At 40.9% G+C, this 22,835-nt stretch overlaps 1 protein-coding gene across 1 annotated transcript in view; it reads left to right on the top strand.

Annotated features, from left to right (window-relative positions):
* Positions 1-346: 346 nt before the first annotated feature.
* Positions 347-22,835, top strand: part of LOC139305797 (pyruvate carboxylase, mitochondrial-like) — a 258,603-nt gene continuing 236,114 nt past the window's right edge. The window contains exons 1-7 of the mRNA XM_070929746.1: positions 347-486; positions 11,662-11,798; positions 14,382-14,475; positions 15,087-15,177; positions 17,157-17,322; positions 17,977-18,122; positions 22,071-22,188. Of these exons, the coding sequence (XP_070785847.1) occupies positions 485-486; positions 11,662-11,798; positions 14,382-14,475; positions 15,087-15,177; positions 17,157-17,322; positions 17,977-18,122; positions 22,071-22,188 (754 nt within the window). The 5' untranslated portion in view covers positions 347-484. The remainder of the gene's footprint in view (positions 487-11,661; positions 11,799-14,381; positions 14,476-15,086; positions 15,178-17,156; positions 17,323-17,976; positions 18,123-22,070; positions 22,189-22,835) is intronic.

The following is a 22,835-nucleotide window of genomic DNA, read 5'->3' as shown; positions in this document are numbered from 1 at the left end:
AGAGAGAGAGAGAGAGAGAGAGATTAACAGGGAGTAGGAGGCAGGCGCAGTAGCAGACTCCTATATCCGCCAGACGGAGACGGACGGTGCCAGCTGCTAGCTAAGTTAGCTATAGTAGACAGTTAGCAACTAGCTTCAGAGTCCTAGCGCCTTTACTACATATGAGGGACTGAGCAAGAGTGTGCGGTGTGTGTGTGTGAGTGACAGCTTGTGTGTCGACGGTTTGAGCGCCCGCTCGGCTGTCCCAAAGTCACTCCGTGTGTTTGCGTGTACCTGTGTGTGTGTGTGTACGCGCGCGAGTGTGTGTGTATATAAACTCTCCTATCTCAATCTTCCTTTTCCGAGGAGCAGTGTGATTGTGTGTGTGTGTGTGAGGGTAGCAAGTGCACACATAAACACACTCTGACAGTCGACTGTTTACACTCGGTGTCCGGTTACTTGACAGCGGATTCACATCATTTACTGACACCGACACAGCACCAGCATGTGAGTACTGATGGGTAACGTGTCTGTGTGCGAGTATGAATGAGTCCTGTGTGTGTGTGTGTGCGCGTGGCTGTCATTGAGTGCATTTGACCTAAAGACAATATTACCCTTTTCCTCGTGAGTGTCTGAATGGCTACATGTGTAAACGGACTTGCATGTGTCTTGCTGTCATATGTTGCAAGTGTAGTGAGTCCAGCTGTCAGAGCTGCACAGTTGCTACAGAGACATTTACAACTTGTGTGTCTACCTGAACCCAACTCTGTGCATGATTACTTTGCTAGCTAGCAACACTCAGTAATTTCTGTCATGTCTAACTCTGACTCTTTTTAGCTGAAATGTGCATGCGAAAACTTTAACTCTTCATAGCAGTAGTTACCAAAGTGGGGTCAAAGGTCTCTGAGGTTGTTGCAAAATTAGGTGCTTTTTCAATGGAGTTTTGTATTAGTATGAGTTGGCACCGTGACAAAACATACAACACTGATTGAAATACTGTTTCGGTCCTTTACCAGATGGAGGTATATATATGGAATCCTGGCATTTAAAAGAGGAGGAAGCAGCTCCGCAGTAGGGACTACATTTCCCCTTGTGCCTTTGTATCAAAGGGAATAAATGTCTGTTTACAGGTTGAAACTTGTAGATTGCATAACATGCTTATTTTCTTGTAAGCTCCACATCATCAGGAGCTTGTAACTACGTCTGTGTGTGTGATGGCTGGATTTCTTCTCACTGATTCTCTGTGTTGCAGACATTTGGTCTCTGCTCTTTCACCTTTGAACCCCTGCATGTGTATCTGTTGTGTCAGAATCCTTTGACTGTACAGTTTGTTCATCCTTAAAAGCAACCTTTACTCTGCTTGGTACAGTGGTACATGCAGAGTAGCTGTCCCACCCCAGAGCCCAGGGAGGCCCAGTGGGAGCTGTCCAGTGATCAAGCAAAGGACAGTTATTTTCACAAGTCATAAGCAGAATTTATAAGCTGTAAAAAAGTGTAGCAGGGATGTGATAAGAAATATGCAAGCAGAAAAAAGGCAATTGTCTGCTTTTGGTCGTAGGCCTCTTAAAAAGACTGTAGTGGCCTTGTGTGTTTGATGGATATGTGCCATTCACTCACTCACCTTGATGTTATTACTTGTTGCAATAATCCCAAGGTAATAGATTGAAAATGTTCAAGGCAACTGGGGCACATCCATCATAGTTTCATGACAATGATGCAGAGGTTCCAGTGCTCCCTTTTTCGTGAACATAACACTCCACCGTGTGAGTCTCTAAAGAATGGTACATGGTACTTTATCAGTTGACAGTGCTTCTGGTGTTACTACCATCAGTAGTTTATAACTGTGCTGCACTGACACATAAATTCAGACTATATCTGGTAGGATGTAGGGATGGTCAGAGGATATTATACTTCCACAAGCAAGGCTTAAAAGATATGATATATTGTAATGTCATGTAAGCTATTTAAATCTGATTTGCTGAAAGTTTCAAAACCAGTCGGCACGCTTTTTAGTATAAATTGAATCAAGAGTCTTAGTTGTTGGGGAAGAGTGCAGAGAGAACATTTTGAACTCAAGTACTTTGCATCAAAAGTGGTACAGCGTGTCTGTCAACATGTGCCCCAGCAAATGTTTTAGCACTTATGTTTGCACTTCACGGCATCTGTGTTTCGAGTTTGGGATGTTGCACAGTCACATTGCTTTTTAAATATATCTTTTATCGTCATATGTTTTCATGACATGGTGTGTCAGTGTGTTTTACCACGAACATTGTGTTAACAACTTATGCTGATAGTAACATACCTTTCCCCTAACTAGACAATAGATGTTTTGAATATAAATACAATAAACGTGAAAACACTGCACTTGTGTATTTCAATATGTGTTGGCGCAGACTTGCTTTACTCCCTCTGGATTTCTTTGGTCCTTTGTTGCTGCCAGCTAATTGGGGCCCTGACCTGTTGTTAGGGTTCCCATGAAATGAAGAGTGAAAAAATAGCATTATTTATGCTTCTTGGGAAAAACTGGTCTCCCTTTTTACACTGCCAGGGCACCCTCCAGCAAATAGTTGTGATGAGTGGTGTAGGAGTTAGAGTGGAACCTGTCAGACCAGGAGGCAAGTAGTAAACAAAGACAGTGTAAATGTGCAATGACATAAAGATTATTTTTGTATACTTTGTCCCACCTGAAGTGTCCAGATGTGTCAAGGCGAAGTACAGCAAGTGTATCTTGAGTAGTTCCATCTCCTGACTGGTTAAACAACCACCCATCATACATTATACATTACATTCCTTACCCTCTCCATGTTGTATACCATCCTGCTGACTGATGATATGCTAGTTATGGTTCATGATGGACTGATCCAACTGTCGTTAGCAGGTGTGCAGCAGAATTATGAAACCCTGCATGAATGTTTAGCATCAGCAGTGTCTGGAAGCTGCTTCTTCCCTTGAGGTTTAGTGAGGTCAAAGAGAGTCAAGTAAAGGGTAGTGCTAGTTAACTCGTGAAGCTTTCATGCTCTGAGCAGCCCCTCACCCACATTAGCACACAAGAATGTCCAAGTGATAACCAGCTAATTACACAAGACCCCTCTTGGTAACCTTATGATCAAACGTTTTCACAAACAATTTCTTATGCAGGTGAATGAATCAAATATCAAAGCAAATACTTTTCTTGAGAAGAGAAGCTATACTCTATAGAAATCCTTGTTGTCCTTGATGGTCTCTGATAGACTATCAAAAAGATAATTGGTTAAGTACTTTGGCTTCTATTAAACTATGCAGCCCATTTAAAAATGTGAAAAGGGGTCTAGGGTGGCAACATGCACTTAAAGAATTATTTAAGAATTATGTAAGAAATCTGTTTTTCTTTCAACATATTACATCCTAAAGGGGGAGCAGCAGGAGGCTGGAGCATCTTGTTGACACAGCTGGTAAAGAGTCAGTGACAGTGAAAGTCAGGAGGAAAACACAGCAGTTTCATTTGGCTCTAACAATCCTGTCAATATAACACAAATTGTACTTTGTTATATACTAATACAACTAGTTTTATGGTTGTTGACGTTGGTATGTTCATATGAGTAACAACATCTATTTGGGTTTATTCATATAGAGGATTAGAGTTGAAATATATGAAGTCAGGGAATTGTCTTGAATGAATGGCAAATTAAGAAAAATGAATACAGTATGAATGTCTTGCTCAAGGGTCCTTTTTCCAGCTCCTGTTAGAGGGTAGATTATTTCTTGTTTACATCTCGGCAGAGTTTCCCAGACTGCTTGTGAATTCGAGCCCATGATCTACCTTTCCATTCTAACCTTTATTTCGCTGCTACCCACTTTTTAGTCCAGTCACAAGCATTTGTTTTGTCTACGTGAACACAGTCAGTCTCGGCAACCTTGTTCCTGATGTCTGAGCATGTGTTGATAATTGGGACCTTTTAAAATCTCATCCTTTACTTTGCCTCACTGCTCTGACACAGCCGATCCTACATGTTTTACTTCCTGTTTGGTTTGTTAACGTTTAGATTAAAGAATAAACGTAATGGAAACATTCCAAAATTGTAATATGCTTTTATGTTTGAAGAACCCTGATCTATTTTGTCTAAGTTAAGTGAGTTTACACACATACACACACTCACACTCACGTCATTCATTCTGTCTATCAGGTCAGGGGCAGGTAGGACAAGGGGGAGACTGCTGAGGTGGAAGGAGGGAGGACGGAAGGGAGTGTGGATGAATACACACCCGTTTTCCATTCTTTGTTGTTCACTCTCCCTCTACATCTAATGACAAGTGACCTTTTCAGGATTCATTTGTATTCTGAGAGACTTCCCTTTATCTCCAGTTTTTGTACATTAAACAATTAAGCAAACCGTCTACCTAGACAGTTGTGTGTGTGTGTGTGTCAGTGTGAGTGAACATGTGGGGCAATCTACTGTTTAAACGTATTGAGGCTAGAGATCTATGTCATACCAGCTGTTTTCAGTGCAATGTGTGTTTTCACAGCAATCTGCAGTGAGTTGGAATGGGATTCCTGTATGTCTTACCTCACCTGAAAATGGGTTGATCCAGTCATGCCTTGTGATAAAGGTTTAAACTCCTATTTCTATACATAACTGTAAATAACTATAACTCTCTTTTCCTCTACATTTGTAACCCACAGACTTTTACTGGACTCCCCTCATTCGCTCAGCCTTGTCCAACCCACCATTGGGCTCATATTACAGACACCTTGTGCTGCAAAGCATCGTTTAAACCCACAGAATTTAATTAACAAATTTAATTTAAGATCCAAGGTCCCGGAAAGTACAAAATAAGTCAGGCTGAACTGTTGGGAATGTGTATAAAGTGATGCAGAGGAAATTAAGAATAATTCCATTTAATGTAATGATTTATCCATTGGCATTCTCGAAAGTATCATATTCTTGGCATCCATCAGCAGTGAGAAGAGAAAAAACATGTTTCTTGTTTTAAAGCTATTTGTTAGAATCCCTACTTTTTGGTGTTTTGCAGTATTTGATATATTTTCTCTCCCAGCCCGAGTTTTAATGATGAGCTCCAGCAAGGAATCTCAAATATCACAGGAATTAAGTTCAAAGTGACACAGGAAGCTCTAGAAACCCAGTGTGGGTATACATGTTTATGGAAGTGTGTGCTGTGCCATTAACACACAGTTAAGGTCACCCAGGCACTCATACTCACCTTTAATAGCGATAGTGTCATCTCATGCTGGTGTTTTAAAGTGAAATCACGTACAGTACATCAGGTACTTTCCCCTGTTTAGAGAACTCTGAGTGATTAGACGTTTGCTGTGAAGGATGAAAGGGTAGATTGTCTGGTATTGCACAAATGCTGGCAGATAACCATGTTCATGTATCTGCCCCATGAACAGCAAATTGAGGCAAAGTTAATGCTAGCCATGTGTGTTTGTGTGTCACAACATCACGGGCTGTATGTGCGTCAAAACAGAACAGAACTTTGACCTCCAAGAAGTTAATGTGTGAACCAGAAATCACCTCTGTTCTTTCAAGCTGCCCCGACACACACAGGTTATTGTCAGTGGCCCATAACCTTTAACTTTAGATGGAGGAGTGTCTGATGCATGCATGTTGGTCAGGATTTAGCTGTGCTGTCAGACAGATAAGCTGAAGGCTGAGGACACTTTTGAGTGTGTGTGTGTGTTTGGTGCGAGTCAGACACAGAGGTTTAGAGACAGGACAACAGAGGGGGGGGCGGGGGTCATGGAGTACATTTGGCATAAAACATCTACATTCCATATTGGCTTTCCAGCTATAATTTCGTTCAGTGCTCCTTTTGTGTTGCAGCCGTTTTGAAACTGATGTTAGTATTCAGGATTGAGGTGGGTTAGAGCATATAGGTTTTATTTAACTGTTTCTCAGTGCTCTTCCTGTGATGAAGATGGTCAGACAGTGCGGTTTGTTGCTCACTAATGATTCAAATAACAAATTGTTGAGAAAGAGCCAAGCCCTGGACAGACAGAAAGCATCGTGCCAACAGATGTCGCTTACATATTGATGCCTGGAGGCAAAATAGTACCATTAAATGTGCCTCAGCTACCTAAATGTTCTCTTTGGACTCTTTGGAAAAAGATATTTTAGTATCACGTGGCACCTTGTGAAACTGACGTAAATTACTGATTGAATGGGCCGATTTGAATTGTTCTAGCTTTCACTTCTGCTTAGGGCAATTGTGTTCATGATTCTGATCCCTTTTTGTTAGCAATCAGCAATCTTCAAGTAGTACTCATTCAGTACATAAAACAAGTACTTGACAGCTGAAACAGGGTATTAATCTGATGTATGATATGACTGATCAGTACAATTGTTGCCTTTCCAAGCTTATAGTAAAGAAGTTGCCGCACCTTATACCAAAATGAACAGGACCCTGCATGAATAATGACATTCATTCATTGACAACCTATTAAAATGTGTCTGCTGTCTGCCTTTCTTACGTCTAATCAATACAGTTTGATTTTATGCAACACTGTAACACTGGGATCACATGAGTATTCTGACCTCTGACCTATTCTGACTTAGTTTACAGGCCATTGTACAAAACTGATCCTGATGTAAGCCGTGTAATCCATCTGAAAGAGATTTCCTTTAGTTTGAGCCGTGTGTGAACAAAGCAAGCAAAGTTATTTAGATGACTTGGATTTTCTGTCACTGTTGATAAAAGCAACTCTCTCCTGTATTTTCCTCCTGAAAATACAGTGACCACAGCAACACCTATACAATTGTACCAAATACCTTTTTGCATGGCTGTTGTATCAGTGTGGGCTATACCGTTAGGTGTTCCTGTTATTTTTTTCCACCCTGTGTGTGTGTGTGTTTATGTGTTGAGGTAGACCGTTTGTGTATCAGATGAAGTTTGAACGGAGTGATTGAAAAGATATCAGTTAATAATTGACATGATTTGGTCTGTTTGTCAACATTGAAGCAGCCACGGTGTAGAGCTGTAAACGGATTGGCCCAATCAGATAGCCTATCAGGATTAAAAGACACTGATTGATCAAGTTGTATCTGCTCAGCGCTACATGATAAAGCTGCTGTAGCTGGGGTTGCAGTCAGTAATGCGCGTAATACGGTGGAGATTGACGGCAGTAATCACTATCACCACTATCTTGTTATGATGACTGTGGATATGTTGTGCTAGTACAGTGTTGTAATAGTGTTTATCAGCCACATGGTTCACAAGTTCATTTTTATTGCATTTCCATTCACGTAATATTTGATTTCATTATGCACTGATCATGTGCAGTGAACACGCATGACGTTGTTGGGGACCGTCACTTAATCATCCTCATCTCAGAGCATGAGTACTGAACTGTGTGCGGATTTTGGTCTTGTTTTGGATGTGGACACTTTGCTAATGTGTGTTTTGACTTCAGAAAAGACAATGCAATCAAACCTTTTTGTTGGGTTGTGACTCATCATCAAAAGTCTGTTACCGTGCATGAGTCAACAACAAATGTTGTGGTCTGTGTTGGCTCACTGATCACATGGTCATTTCTTGTTGCTCACTTAGAATATTTAGCTGTAACATGTCATTTTTTTGAGTCTACCATGTCGTATTGTACGTTAAACTTTCCTAATATCGCTTAATTCACCATCCTGCAAATAATAAATAATCTAATCCTTTATTCAGTCTATGGTAAGCGGAAAAAAACAAACACTTGTGCATTAGTGCCTTAATGAGAACTAAATTTCTAAAGTGCTCTTCAAATTTCACTTGTGTGTTTCAAGACAATGCTTCCTCTATACTTTCTGTTCAACTATGAGTCAGGCTCCAGAGCGGACAAATGTTTTCCACTGCGAGTCACCACATGTCAAAACAAGCAACATGTTTTCATCATTGTGAAGACCAAGATAGGAGTGTATTCATTAAGTGTGTTTTCTTTTGTTTTTTTTTGAGAAATTTTATCGCTCACCTGCTCATTCAACATTTTCAGTGCAGTACTAGGGGCCACAAAAGGAGTAGTAGGAGTAGTTTAACAACTAAAAATGAGGCCAGCACACAAACTTATTATTCCCTTGTTTTTTAAATGTTTTCGGCTAAATCCAGGTAAAGAACAGTTTTATTGCTGAGACAAACCAGGAATATGACGTTGAGGCTCCAAACCATAATGACCCTCAAGTTGTATTGCCACAGCTTGAGTGTCCAAACCATTTGACATTCCTTTCATACCACAATGTATCCTTCCATTTCCCTCTTTGCATTTTGGCAAAGCAATTCATGGTACCGGTGAACCACTTAGTGTGCCACATTTAATTATTTATTTTTTATTTTATTGTTGTACAGGAAGGAAGGAAGGAAGGAAGGAAGTGAGCTACACTGTAAAACTTGAATAATGGTATCAAAAAGGAGAGAAATCTTAGAATGAGAGAATGACAGGATCAATAGAAAAGGATGTGCAGAGGATAGACGGGGATGAGATGACAGATAAATACAGTGAACCAAAAGGATTTTAAAATGATGAGCTTTGTTTTCTCTCTCATCACAGTGCATCTTCAGTCATTATATCAGCTGCTTACAATGACAATTTACAACTTAGCATATGGATAGAGAATCCTCACTGCGCACTATTTCAGGTCAGGAAGTTTCTTTCAACTGCAGGCCACAGCGTCTGGTAGATTTCCAGCTTTTGGAAGATCAAAGAGCATTTTAGATAACAGGCCACAGCTTAAATTAACCATCATTAGGCTGCTGGCTGGTAATATTATGATGCCATTTTCTATGCATATCATTTATGTACTTAAATCAATGCATGCTGGTTTTGTGATGAAGTGTCATTTTTTAAGTAACTGACAACAATTTCCATTATACCCACACAGGAGTTTTTCTTGACTGTAGTAGAGCTGTTCACAGTTTTGATATAATATCATTACAATATTTATCTTGTGATAGGACATAGTTATAGCTATAAGATGTGTTAAAATGTCTTTCTCTGGGGTTTTCTAAACTCACTAGATAGTTGAATCTTAGAGCAGTTAGCAGGTAATACAGGTAATAATCCACCTGGCCATCATATCCACATTTCTAATAAAGACCACATCACCCAACCCTAGTTTATGATAAATATACTTATCTGCTAAGAAGTTGTAATTCAGCTGCATCGGAGACGTGAGGTTAAAGCAGGACACAGATATCTGACCATTTTTTTGCCTGTCAGCCTGGTTCATTTGTCCTGTTCCTCTCTGGTCTGCTTTTGTCTCCCTGTCGTATTCAGGCCTTGGGAAACTGTATCCGTTTCATAGTGTAACACTGTTGCTTTTGTGTCGATCCAGTATACTGTTTCAGCCTGACTGCCACAATGTCTGAGGACTGTATGCAGTCTCAAGGCATTCATTGGCAGTCTAAAAGCATGCACTCGTTGGTTCTTGGTTCACTTAATATAATAATGTCACACATAATCATGTAAAACATCCCCAGTCTAGACCTAAAAAGGTTCCCACTGTGAATATGTAAGATCCCAACACGTGTCCACAGTGTTATTCTGCTTCTCACCGACGGCTTGATGGGATAGGCTGAAGACTATAGAAGTTTAAAGTAGACAATCCACTTCACACAGGTGAACAGGTGAAATGAGCTATGCTGTTAGTTAACTTTATATGCTATCTTGTACGTCATTATAATGGTTGAATATAGTGACTGTCTGCACTGTATAGTTGGCAACACCGCTCTTCATTATCTTTAAATCTATAGACATATGTGGTGAAACCCTGCAACCACAGGTAACAAACAGGACGTGATTATGTATGATGAGACTTCACTTGGCTCAAAGAAATTTATTTTGTAATGTTACCATGTAAAGTTATATGTTTGGAGAAGATGCCAGCACTCATTGTGATTTGAGGCTCTTTGTATTAATGTTCAATTTATGTGATAGTTCAGGATATAGTATAGTTTATGGCCTTTGCAGTTGTTTTTTAATGTGTTGATTGAGTCCTGAAGCATACCTAACAAATTAATATATTGTTAAATTTGACATGACAAAACAGTTTTGTTTGGTTTAGTTCATTATTTGCAAATTCAGGGATTTCCAAGGAGTGGCACTTTGTTAGTTTAGCTGTGGTCTCTATTGCCTGCATTGCTGTTGTTTGACCACAGTGTGGCAGCAAAGGACTATCAGTGAGGTGTAGCTTGGGAGTCTGACCAGAAGAAGAAGCTTCCACCCCTGCAGTCAATCAGCTCCCATCAGTAAAGATGCCAGTTTCCCCACAGTGAATGAGCCACTTAAGTTGAGGAGGTAGTTGTTGACTATTTTTAATGTAAGTGTGTACCTTGTCTCTGTATGTTTAGTAATAATAGGGGGCTTCACTTCAGTAATTTTATGTGGATTATAGATTGTGGCGTTAGGTGTAATGAATGTTTGTTTTTGTCTTTTTCATGTGATAGTTGGATGGTCTTTTTGCTGGGCTTTGGAGTATCTTGTTCAGCAAGTTAGTTTCTTTCCTACAATTCAATCTATGAATGGGACTGATGGGGGCAGTTTGTATGGTTCAATCCAAGTTTGTATGATTGTATCTGAAATTTCTGGGTTAGGAAAAAGATAATTAGTGCCTTCATTTTATTTATTGTAATTTGACAAAAGACACCACAAACACACCAGAAACTCGTCCTTAATTAGACACACCTGCAGCTGATTGGCTTCCTAACTCTCACCTTCCCTTTTATGGAAATCTAACCTCTGTCTTGGAAGAAGGTGTGAGGATGTTTCTTTAGTTAGCTGTTAGCTGTCTTTCCAGTTTTACTAAAATTGCTACTCCCTCCCCGTGTATAGTAGGTCCATACACTCAATATGATAGATGTTGTTGACATGAGCTGATTCTTAAGTGTCCTCAAGCAATATGAACGTGTTTTGAGTTGATAGAGAATCTGTGTGGTACTTTTATTATTAAAGACCATGTCATAATATTAATTGTGATACTTGATCCAGCACATTTCTTTGCACATATTTATGAAAATTGACTTCCATCTATTCAGTATCTTACCAAAGAGTGGTATATCTAATTGCTTCTGGCTCATAAGATGTGGTTGGGTTATATTAGCGATCACTATAACAGCCTCAAGAACTTAAACACAAACAGGATAATATGCCTCCGGCCATCATATAATGTTGCTTATCCGCAGATGCTATTAGATTTTTCAACAGTCTTGTTGCAAACTTTCATAGCACAGGGCCACAGGTCTCAAATTATTCATACATAATACAGCCTTTTCTTCTTGAGCACTGGAATAATCCAAGATTCCTTCAAAAGATCAGTACAACACCAATTAAAATACCATACGGGAAAATACCGTACAGTTGAAAGGCACACACAACCCTTGGCAGCAACTTAACCGGGCCTGGCACTTTAGTAGGTTTAATCTCTCTTGTTTAATCATTTTCACAGCATTATCACCCTCATCAATTTCCTTAAAGCATTTCTTTTTTTCTCAAACTAAGCAAATGCTTATTATATAGAGATTGTAAGGAAGTATGAGTTGTAGGTTTTATACAGGACAAGGTTTACTTATTTGACCAATTGGCTGTCTTGTTGTTGAGGAACCAATGTACATCATTTCTTGTATGTCCCGCCTCTTCCCTTCACTTATTGCTGTGAGGTTAAGTTTTAAGTGTGTAGAGACGTTGTTTATGTTGAACATTGTCTTTCTTTTTAGGATGTTGAGGTACACTGCGGTCCGAGGCGGCATCAGCCTGTTGGCCGTGAGAAGGGCGTGCCTCCTCTCCCGCAGCACCCACTCTGCCCCGCAGACCAATCATCGACCAATCAAGAAAGTCATGGTGGCCAACAGAGGTAAGACCCCTTCCACGTCCTAACAGTACTAATTCACCACTGAAGAAGACAAGCAATTCAGATTAAAATTAAATACAGTTTAATGCTGTTTCATTTATAATGTAAGAAAAAAGCTTTGACATTTGCAGGCTTCCTGAGGCAAAAGAACAGATTCTCAGAGACTCTTAATATTTAATGGCCAACATTCAGTTTGACTTGGCACATGCTAATATTTAAGCACACATTGTATGTGGGTGGCTGCACAAGCTAGTTTTGTTTAATCCAAAAACACTGAATTTCTTAAAATATTGGAAACGGAGGTGGAACTGCCACCATAGTCCTCACTGTACACTAGGAGTGCATGTATTAAACTGTTTTTGACTTTTATTTTGTACATAATGCCACAGATGTATTTTTTTAAACATTAGAAAGCTAGAATAAAGTCAGCACGGAGGTCTCTACATTCCCTGGAGTCTAAATGGAACATGTTTTATGTCGTTATGTACATAGTTTTGTCAAAACATATTGGACCCACCAAAAATATGTATGTGTTCCTTTTCTAAGCAGCTAGAATTCACGCTGTTAGAAAGTGGGGTCTACATTACTGGGATTGAGGTCTGAATGGAAATATAATTATAGAGAAGCTCAGACTTTTCTAAACACTAAGCAGTTGCCAGTATGCTTGTTACACGCGGCGTAAACATCACTGACGTGCACCAGTAATACATATAATCACCAGACCCCTCCTGTTAATGCTAATGCTGTCCAGAGAGGCCGTCAGTGTGCAATTAGAGCGACTCAGGTGATGTACAGGATTTGACTGACAAATAAATGTATTCATGCATTTAATTCTAATTGCTTTTTAGAGCCTCCCATTATATTCACTCCTGCAGACACATTTAAAATGCTTGATTTAGTTCACTGTTTCATTGTTTCAGATTGATTGGTGCGTGGGTTTCCAATACGTCCAATTCTGGGCACATGTGGTACTCTGTAGGCCTCCTGCTGCACATGATAAGTCTGCATTGCGCATATACATGCATACATTCATGTCTACCCTCCTATAAAGGCTCTATTTAACTGCTTTAATCCATCAATTTGATTCAAATAGATTGTGGTCGCTGCCCCACGTTCACACGCACACACACACACTCACACTCACACTCACACTCACACACACACACACACACACACACACACACACACACACACACACACACACACAGCAGGGCTTTCCGTCAATCGCTCTCCTTCGCATCGGCGTGACGTGATATCAACACCACATTAGATCACATTCATCACGCCGTGTGCTGGACCGTGCTCGGCTTCAGTGTGTGTGTACGTGATGAAGAGAGAGACTGGACCATCATATCATATCAGCCCAGATTCCACTTCACCAAGCACATCTCCTCTCTGCCATTGCTTCTCTGGTCTTTCACTGATATTCTCCTCTCCTTTCCTTTCTGCTCTCCTCACTCCCTCTCACCTCCTCTCCTTACCCCCTCTCCTCCCTCCCTGTCTTTCTCAGCACTTGTCAGATGTGATTTTTCCTCTGAGCCACTTGCTGTCGTCCTTTTTGCCCCACATGACTTTACTCCTCTATGTTCTCCCCTCCTCTTTTCTTTACTTACTTAATTTCCCTCCCTCTTTCCCCTCCACTGCTTTTCTTGTCTCTTCCCCATTTATTTGTCATGTTCATCTTTTGGCACCTCAGTTCTTTAAAACCTCCCTCTAGGTCATCTGTCTTTTGTCCTTTATCTCTTTTTGCATTATTCTCTTCAAAACGTATTTTATTCTCTAGATTTCCCACCTTACACCCATAACATTGAATCTGTCTGGCTTTTGATACATCTCGCACTCTCCTCTCTGTCCTCTATCATGTTTTCATCCTTTTTATGTTCCAACTGTTGTCCTTCTCCAGAATTTCTTGCTCGCTTTCTCTTTTTTTTAACACTCCTCAAATGTTTGAACGGTGTCCTCCCCTTCAAGTAGGAACAACACATCTTGCTAGTTTTCAGTGACTTAACTTTTTTCTCCCCCAAAATGTATGTTTGAAAAACAAGTATTTGGCTCTAGTGACAGCAAGATAAAAGGCAGGCAGTGTTTTGGTTGTCCAAAGCCAAGATTTTACACTCTGTGTCTCAAACTTTAGAAAAAACAGTACTTGTTGCAGTGTCTGTGGATATTTTTGCACAGTGTGTTGAAGCACACCAGATAGATTTGTCTTTGTTTTCACATGTCTTGTATGGCATAAAAAATTCAAAGCTTATTTTATTCTCTCAGGGGAGGCGTTTGTTGCAAAATAGGGCCAACGCTACAGGATGTTGATAAAATCATATAAAGTGTGTGGTTATGAAAAATGGAGAAATAAAACCTCCCACCACACACTCAATCTGCTAAACTATGGATCAAAAGTAACATTTAAATATAAAGAGAATAAAAGTGAAGAAGAGGAAGAGCGACATTTAGGAAGGAAGGGTAAGAAAGTAAACTGGTAGACAAAATGTAGCAAAGCAAAACAGATACAACACGGCTGCTAAATAAGTAAAATAACCTCCTCCTTCACCATCCATCCCTCACATGTGTCCTCCTCTTTTCTTCCAGGTGAGATCGCTATCCGTGTGTTCAGAGCCTGCACTGAACTGGGGATTCGAACTGTGGCCGTCTACTCTGAGCAAGACACTGGACAAATGCACAGGTACTAATCTCTGCTGCGTTTGAGCCGAATGGCTCCACACAGAGTTAAATAAAGAAAGCGTAACCGACAGATGCCTCCGTAAACTGCTGGGCTGCCACTGCTGGGTGTCGGCCACCACAATGCTAACAGTTGATTAGAGCTAACAGCAATTAAAGGAAGCCTGGGAGCATTTTTCTCCTCTCCAGCGCTTTGGGCCAGTACTTTGTTTTGCGGTTGGTGCTAAGTAGGGACATAAGTATAATTGTATTGTCATTACAAACATTCAGGTAATCACGCTGCTTAGTTTACTCGCACAAACATCTTAATCTGCCTCACTGTGAGCTATGCTATTCCTCTCCTAATGTCTATATTTTAAATGTCTTTCACTGACAAATACGTCTTGTTATATGATTGTAATTCCACCTGGTTCTGCCTATCCTAAAGACTTGAGGACTAATTAAAGTGGGCTTTATTTGAGTAAATACTGGTGCCTACTCTTTACTGAGCTTGGATGTTTTGCTTCCATGAAGCCATAATGGTTGTGTACTTGAGAGCTGGTTGTTCTTTTTGGATGCTTTTGCTGTCCCCCTTCCATCCCACTGATATTAAATCCTTTGCCCTTGTCTTCACAGGCAGAAGGCTGATGAGGCTTACCTGATTGGAAAAGGCCTGCCACCTGTTGCAGCATACCTGCACATTCCTGACATCATCAAAGTAGCCAAGGTAAAGAGCATTTACCACAAGATGGTATTTAAAAGTGTTTTTCCCGCTGAAGAATAACATTTCTGTTGTTTGCTCTACCAGTAATCAAAAGCGATTTTACACTCAAAGTTTAGTTTGCTCATCATGGTTAATACTACAGTATTCAGCCTGTGAAAGTAGTTTTAGTGAAGTCTGTGGCCCTGGAGGAGCTTTCTAAAGTCCCCAGTGATGTCATTAGGGTTTTCTATGCTTGGGCTTTGCGGTTCACAAAACTTTTGATGTTGAGGAAAAACACTGCTACCGTCCTGAAGTTGGAAAGTCTTGTCCGTTGCTGTCATTGATGCCTGCAAAATTATATGGATGTCAGTGGCATACAATTAGATGGACAAATCCCTTTTAGTCCTTTCTGTTCACCCTAAGACTAGATTTACCTTGGTTGGAGGGAGGGAAAATGCAGCAGCATCTTTTCCTCCATCCCTTCTAGACTTGCCCCCCTGTTCATCTCGTCCGTCCCTGTTTCCTTCCCTTTGTCCAATCCTTCCTCGCCTCCTCTTTTCCTCCTCTTTTTCCCTGCTGCAGCTTCCCTCTACCATTTCCCTTCTTTTTGCTATCATTCTCAATCTTTCTTCCTCTCTCCTTCTCTTCCCTCTGCCACTTATCACTGTGTAAGATCAGATCTGTTCCGTGTTACCTCCTTTTACCTCCCGTCCTCCCTCCAGGACGTGCTGCCAGTTGTTCATTATCATTTTTCTGATCAATCTCTCCCGGTTTATAATTTTCTGCGTGGGCATGTGGTCAGCCAGCCAAGTCGGGGAGCCTCCATCGTCCAACTCATTTCTCAAAATCCTTCTGCCTATCTGGGAGCCCAGCCACCCCATGCCAGCGAAGGAGTGTGTGTGTGTGTGTGTGTGTGTGTGTGTGCTCTTCCTCTCTTACTCTTCACATTGTATGTTTACCTCTTCTTCACACTGTGTATCACTCTGTTACTGTGTGACCAAAATAACCATCCGTCTCTGTCCCAGTACCTTCTGTGTGTGGCTTTATAACTGAGTTGTATGTGAAAATGTGTGTGTCTGCTTACAACTGTGAAAGCACAAGTGTATGATCGTGCTTTTACGAATATTTGTAACCCCGGGGTGTTGTGTAAGCCTGAGTATGAATCTACATCCGCTGTCCACGTCTCTTTGTATTCATGTCTATGTGTGTGTGTGTGTGTGTGTGTGTGTGTGTGTGTGTGTGTGTGTGTGTGTGTGTGAGAGTAGGTGTACCTGCTTGTGTGCCTGCACTTTTTATGTGTGTGTGGCTCCATGCCTCTTCTGGCCTGCCAGTAACAGCTCCCTTAACAACGGGACAGCCCATAATTATAGTCCGCCTCGTATCCAAGAGCAGATGGCACATACTGATCCAGAGATGGCTCTATCTGTCAAGCTCGGCAGCTACTGTATCTATCTACTACCCTGTGTGTGTGTATGTGTGTGTGTGTGTGCTCTCAGTACCTTCCCCCTGACCCTCAAATTATGCGCGTCTACGCGCTCGGTATCCTACTGGTGTCCATTGAGTAGATGATGATGATGGCGATTGAAACTAAGGCTAAAATATGTCATTAGCTCACAGTCCCTTTGCTGTAAGTGATATGCACGTCCTTTTCACTTGCCAGCAGACAGTGTGTGGTAAAGCATGCAGGTTAGGATGTGTGATGACTCTTTATCTCCCTCACCAATAGTCAGCCAAGTGTTAACTGGGGCCCAGCAGTGGCTCCCTATTAAACAGAGCTCCTGTTGCTTTGCTGGGCTACATTTCCTTTCTCTATTTTAGCACAAAATATTTTACCATAAAATTAAATGTGAATTAAAAAATGTGTGCTTGCTGATTAGTTGCCGCATTTCTTTCTCAGTTTAATTAACTTTAGTGAAATGTGTTTCATGCCAACAGGTAGAACGCACAAAAATATAATGAATGTGGATGACCTTTTCTCCATCTTTGCCTCTCTCACTTCGTAGGACAACAATGTGGATGCTATCCACCCAGGCTATGGTTTCCTCTCGGAGCGCTCAGACTTTGCCCAGGCCTGCGCAGACGCAGGGGTGATGTTCATAGGACCAAGCCCAGAAACGGTCCGCAAGATGGGAGACAAGGTGGAGGCTCGTTCCCTGGCCATCAGTGCAGGTATGGAAGGGAGTGACTGGCAAAAATGGGATGATGGATGAGAGGAGTAGATTCAGAGAAAGGAGTCGTCGTAATTTGAATACCTGCTATAATATGTGTTGTATTTTTGTAGCAGTGAGACCAAAGACAAGACGATTGTAAGTGTCTATTTGATGCCTGTAATGTTTAAATTAAACCAAATTTGCCATAAACCCTGTTGTCATGAGGATGACTAACTCCCCCTCAGCCCTCCACCTTTCACCCTGGCATTGCTCTGCTAGCATTTGCTTTGGCTTTTACTCTCCAAGCATTCACTTTGTCTTTTACTGTGGGGGATGAACATTTCTAGAACACATTTTTCAGCCTTTTACTTGTTCCATCTGCCACTGCAAGAAACTGTGAAAAATTAAGCTCTATTTATATGTTTATGAGTTAACAGCGCCCTCCTTCTATTTTGCACCGGCAAGTTCCCTTCTGTAAAACAAAATCTAACCTTGTGAGATTCAAATGCAGTGTGAAGTTAATAGTGGTTGGCAGTCTCATATGATATGATATATAAATCCCTCTCTAAGTTAATGTACTAATGATTTTTTGCTCTAAATTACAGCATTCAGAATCTTTAAAGTAAAACATTTCTCATTTATGTATCCTTTTCCTCCTCCCACCCCTGTGTAGGTGTACCTGTGGTCCCAGGAACAGATTCCCCAATTTCCTGCTTGCAGGAGGCGCAGGTGTTTGCCCAAACATATGGCTTCCCCATAATCTTCAAAGCCGCCTACGGAGGAGGTGGTCGCGGCATGAGGGTGGTCAGAGAGTACGAGGTGAGCCCATTAGCCGCTGCTGTACATGATCACTTCTGTGAGCGATGTAATTTAACAGCTTGCTCTAACAACATAAATCGTGTCGCTTGTCCAGCAGAGAGAAAACAAACTCAACTTGATGGCCGGCCGGCCAGCCTGCCTCATGACAGATTTTGGTTTTCATATTCATTAATTTTCTGTTCGTGTTGAATCAAGATGAAATTTCTTGGAAATTACAACCTGGTCATTTATCTCTCCGGCCACCAATCACCCTCTGTGTTTTGGGTTGTGTGTGCTCTGAAATTTCCTCTGTCACCTAGCGAAGCCTGAGTGATTTCCGTGTGTTGGAGGCTCCTTCTCATTTCAGAAAATAATGTCTTTCAATATTGTAGCTGTCCAGGGCCCACTTTCCAAATGCGCATCTCAATGTAAAGATGATCATAAGACGATAAAAATGCCCTTACATACAAAATACATAAAGGAGGAGGTGGGAGAAATATTTTCCTTAAAGGAAATGTCTTCCATAACTTGATGTGCCCTGAAACTAGCCATGTATTGCGCATCCCTTGGCGGATTTACATCTACCAATCTGTTGCCATCCTCCTCATCTTCCTCCTCTTGGCCATGTAAGGGCGCCATCACCCAGACAGCAATGATGGGCTGTCACAATAGCTGTCACAGTGGTGACCTCACAGCACTTTGATGGAGAGAAGTGTAGTCCAAAACTGGACAACATCTACTTCAGACAAGAACCTGAAGGATAAAGGCACATTTATTACCTTTCTTATATGTACTTCAACTTCATAATGCAGCAATGAATGCACTATAAAGTCCAGAAAACTAAAAACAGACTCTGTAAGAGGCAACCGTATACATAATTTACTAAGTGTGGTGATAGTCTGCATACACAATACTTCTGTTTGTTTTATCTATGTTGAGTATGATGTGTGTTGATATATAATCATACTGCTTACACAGACAGTTAAATAAGTCCAGTCACTTAAAATGCATTCATTAAGCATTTCAGCATGGAAAGCCAACAGCTGCTCACTCACTGTAAGTGGTGTTTTGGGAGATGCCTGTGGGAAAATTCAGAATGTTTGTAGAGTTTTAACCTCTAAGAACAACACTCTTAACCTCAGTAGATTGTTACTGTAAACTGTGCCAAGCAGGTCCAATAATACTATTTTACTTGCCGTGGTTCAATGTGAGGGTAATTCTTTGTTTTTTTATTACTAAATATTGTACATTATTAATGGTAATATAAAACCAAAAGGATTTTCCACAGGACATCAATATATGAGAAGGAGTTTAATGTCCTTTAGTGGATGATTTTATCCAAAATATGTGTCTCAAAGGGAAAATGGACTCCTTAAGGCCCGTAGACGCCAAGCAGTGGCAAGTTGTCACCTCTGTTTATTTCAGTGGAGGCCTGGTGGCAGCTTTGCTTCCCATGCCAGCAGTAGTGGCGGCACTGGAGGGGTGTATGCCTCCTAAAGTTTGACCACGTCAAACTTTTTCAGCAGGCAGCTGATTGTTGTCCAATCATATAGAAGAGGGCAGAGATCAGTGGTGAATCAGTGCTGCGCAGAACTTTCCACCTCCTCTTCCTTCATGGCTGGTAGCATTTTCTGTTCTTTATTTCTTTGCTTTGCCTTTAAAAAAAACAAAACAAAGAATATGTAAGTCACGATAAATAAGGTTATGTAAGTCATTTCTGTAACTTCATTTAAAATAGTTATGGTGATGAAATATAAAATATGCTCCGTCTTTCGTCCTTGCTTTCATATTTATGCTTTAAATATGCAAAGTACGATACTTCAGTTATTAATTTCCTTTTTCCTGTTATATCATCAGTAGGGTGGCCTTACTGGCTGACATTCACTAAACCCTTGACCCAGAGAAACGCATCACATTTTGAAATGACTCTAGTCAGTGTTCACCACAGCGGTTCAATGCCCTCACTCACTGAACTACATAAGGAATTTCAGGGGTGTGTTTTACTGTACTCATTGAGCCTCGCAAGTCAGCAATCCATTGAAAAGTATGACCTTTTCTGAGTTGTACGCCAGTCTAATTAATTAGTTGTTGACATTTCTAGTTATTTAGTTGATTCACAGGGGCCTCGGCAGGTCCAGCTGATATGATGTGAGGAAATTGTAAAGAGGCTTCTCCGTACTGTTGGGACCCTGAGCAACAATGCGTAGGTTGCCTTTTTATTCCATTAAGGCCAGCTCGTGGGTCATTTGTATGCTGAATTAACAGAGTGAGCCTAACTATTCTCAACATATTGTAGGACGGGATGTGTATGTTTACTGATAAGCAAGGCAGAATTAAAGTGCCAGATTTTTGCTCAGAGTTTTATGTGATGTGCTTTCCCAAAGAGCGAGAGAAAATGGAGAGCGGCACGTATCAAAGCTCCAGTGGCCAAAGCTGACAGACGGACTGAACTGATGTGGAAGGAGTACAAATGGAATTCTGCTAACTTTGACTCTTTCAAAAGTCCTTTGTGTCATTTACAAAAATAGAGGTGCAGCAGTGATTTGATAATATTGCTAGGTGTGTGACTTTAAATTCCTTTCCCAACACTTATAATTCAGAGTGTTCTTTTCAGTGGCGTCTTATGTTTTAACAAATGCTCATTTCATTCAATGGTAGGTTTATTTCCATGTTTTTATCACCATAAACTGCCAATTTTAGTCACATTTGTTAGAATTATGATCTCATCCCAAGAACGGTGTATTTTGGAGTGATTTATTAGTTTTTGGAAGATATGTGGAGATTGTAATAATTAGTCATGTAGGTAGCAACTACTAAGTATTTTCATCGCTTCATCTGCCCATTGTTCTATTTCAATTTCATTGTTCAATTTTCCAGAGCCCAAGGTGACATTTTCAAAGCTATTCCTAAATTTTGAGAAGTTGGAGAAGCCAGCAAATGTTTTGACATTAGTTGCAGTAATGCAGTTAGTACACCAATGTAGTTTGTGATGTTTAGGTTAGCACTTTGTTCAAACTTGTTCAATCATAAATCCAGATAATGGGGGAAAGGATCAGAGAAATTAAGATTGCAAAGTTGACAGGTTTATGTATCTTCTAATGCACGACCAGAAACAGATGAGAGCTTAAACATATATAGAGCCCTGTTGGAGTGCCCTTCCTGTGTTACAGAACTAGAGTTATGATACACAATCATGATTACTTCCACCTCTGTGTGTGACAGAGTGGCATTTTAACCTGGCAGAGCGAAACCAATTGGCTAACTGATGGCACTAAATCTTACTATCTCCTTCTTATTGGTGTCCTTCATCAGCTCTGATCAGATGAAGGTCGGTTCAGGCATTGAAATGCATTTTGTTTTAACATAGTGGCACAATTTCTGAACAAAAAAACAGGCATGCTTTTGGCGATGCTAATGTCATCTACAGCGCTGAGCACCTGGTTGTTTAGCCTCCAAGAGCATCTTTTCTCGAGGCAATGAGATGACAGCTCAGAATGGGCCTGAGTATCCTCTCCTGAGGCACAGGGGAAGGGGGCATGATGGTGACTCAGTCTTTCCCCAGTAGAGGAGACTGGATGGGCTGGCAGAATGTCACAGACTGACAAACACAGATTGAGTCATGACCTTCGGCATGCTCGGCTGTGACCTCCCTCAGCCTGGTCCCAGACATGTTGTATAGCATCTTGCTCCCTAAGGTCGTGTAAACATTTATGTCAAAAGAAAAACGTGGAACTGCATAAGATCACATGTGAATGACAGGGAAAGAGAAATAAAATAGTTTAACAAAGGAAAGTTATTATAAGAAGTTGTTCTAAATAAAACTAACTGACCTGATACAGAGAGTAAAGGACTTTGAAATATAGCACCAAACCTCTTTGAAACCCACCCTAACTCTTGCTGTGACTCTCTGGCTTCTTGAATAGTAGCACTAACTCAGACACGTATGGATTTTTCTTGTCTGCTTGTCAGGAACTTGAGGAGAATTACCAGCGGGCCTACTCCGAAGCCCTGACGGCTTTTGGGAACGGAAGCCTGTTTGTCGAGAAGTTTATTGAAAAGCCAAGACACATTGAAGTACAGATCCTTGGTAAGTGCACTCAACGACTTCCTTTGTGTTTGCCTTTAACTATGTGTCCGTTTTTTGGTTTATGTGAATTGATCAGAGTTCATTAAGAAAGCATAGAAGTCCTTGAACTCCGTAGTGGTGCTCAGGGAGGAAGAGGGGCAGATGAACAATAAGAGTGACTGAGATTTATTGGCTGGCGGAGGATTCTCCAGCCATTATTTCTTATTATAGTGAATGTAACTCTACTACCACTCAGTCTTATAGAACTGAAATTCAACACAGACACTTACAGGAAGTGTGTCTGCACTTCGAGCATACACTGTACAGGACATGTGAAATGTATCTGTGTGCGTGCACGTTCACGTGTACATTACTGTAAGTGCTTATGTTATCAGGCTTACAGCTGTCTCTGGTTTGGCACGGATGTGTTTTGTGTGTTTCAGCATTTACCATGGTGTAGTTGTGTGTGTGTGTGGTAACTGTGATTAATTACTGTCTTTAGGGCATGCAGGGATTTTGTGAATTTCCTGAATTACCTGTTAAAAGCCATGTCTTTGCCAGCCCTCTGTTTTTCTGCCCTCTCTACTTCCCTCCTTCACTTTCAGTTTAATGTTTTCCTGTTTCTCCCCTTTTGTCCTCTTCCTTTCTTTTTGCCGTGTTCCTTTCTT

The sequence above is a fragment of the Enoplosus armatus genome, chromosome 23 (assembly GCF_043641665.1).
Source record: "Enoplosus armatus isolate fEnoArm2 chromosome 23, fEnoArm2.hap1, whole genome shotgun sequence".
NCBI classification, from domain to species: Eukaryota; Metazoa; Chordata; class Actinopteri; order Centrarchiformes; family Enoplosidae; genus Enoplosus; species Enoplosus armatus.
The sequence above is the reverse complement of the archived record's forward strand: the minus strand, read 5'-3'. Positions and strand labels throughout refer to the sequence as shown.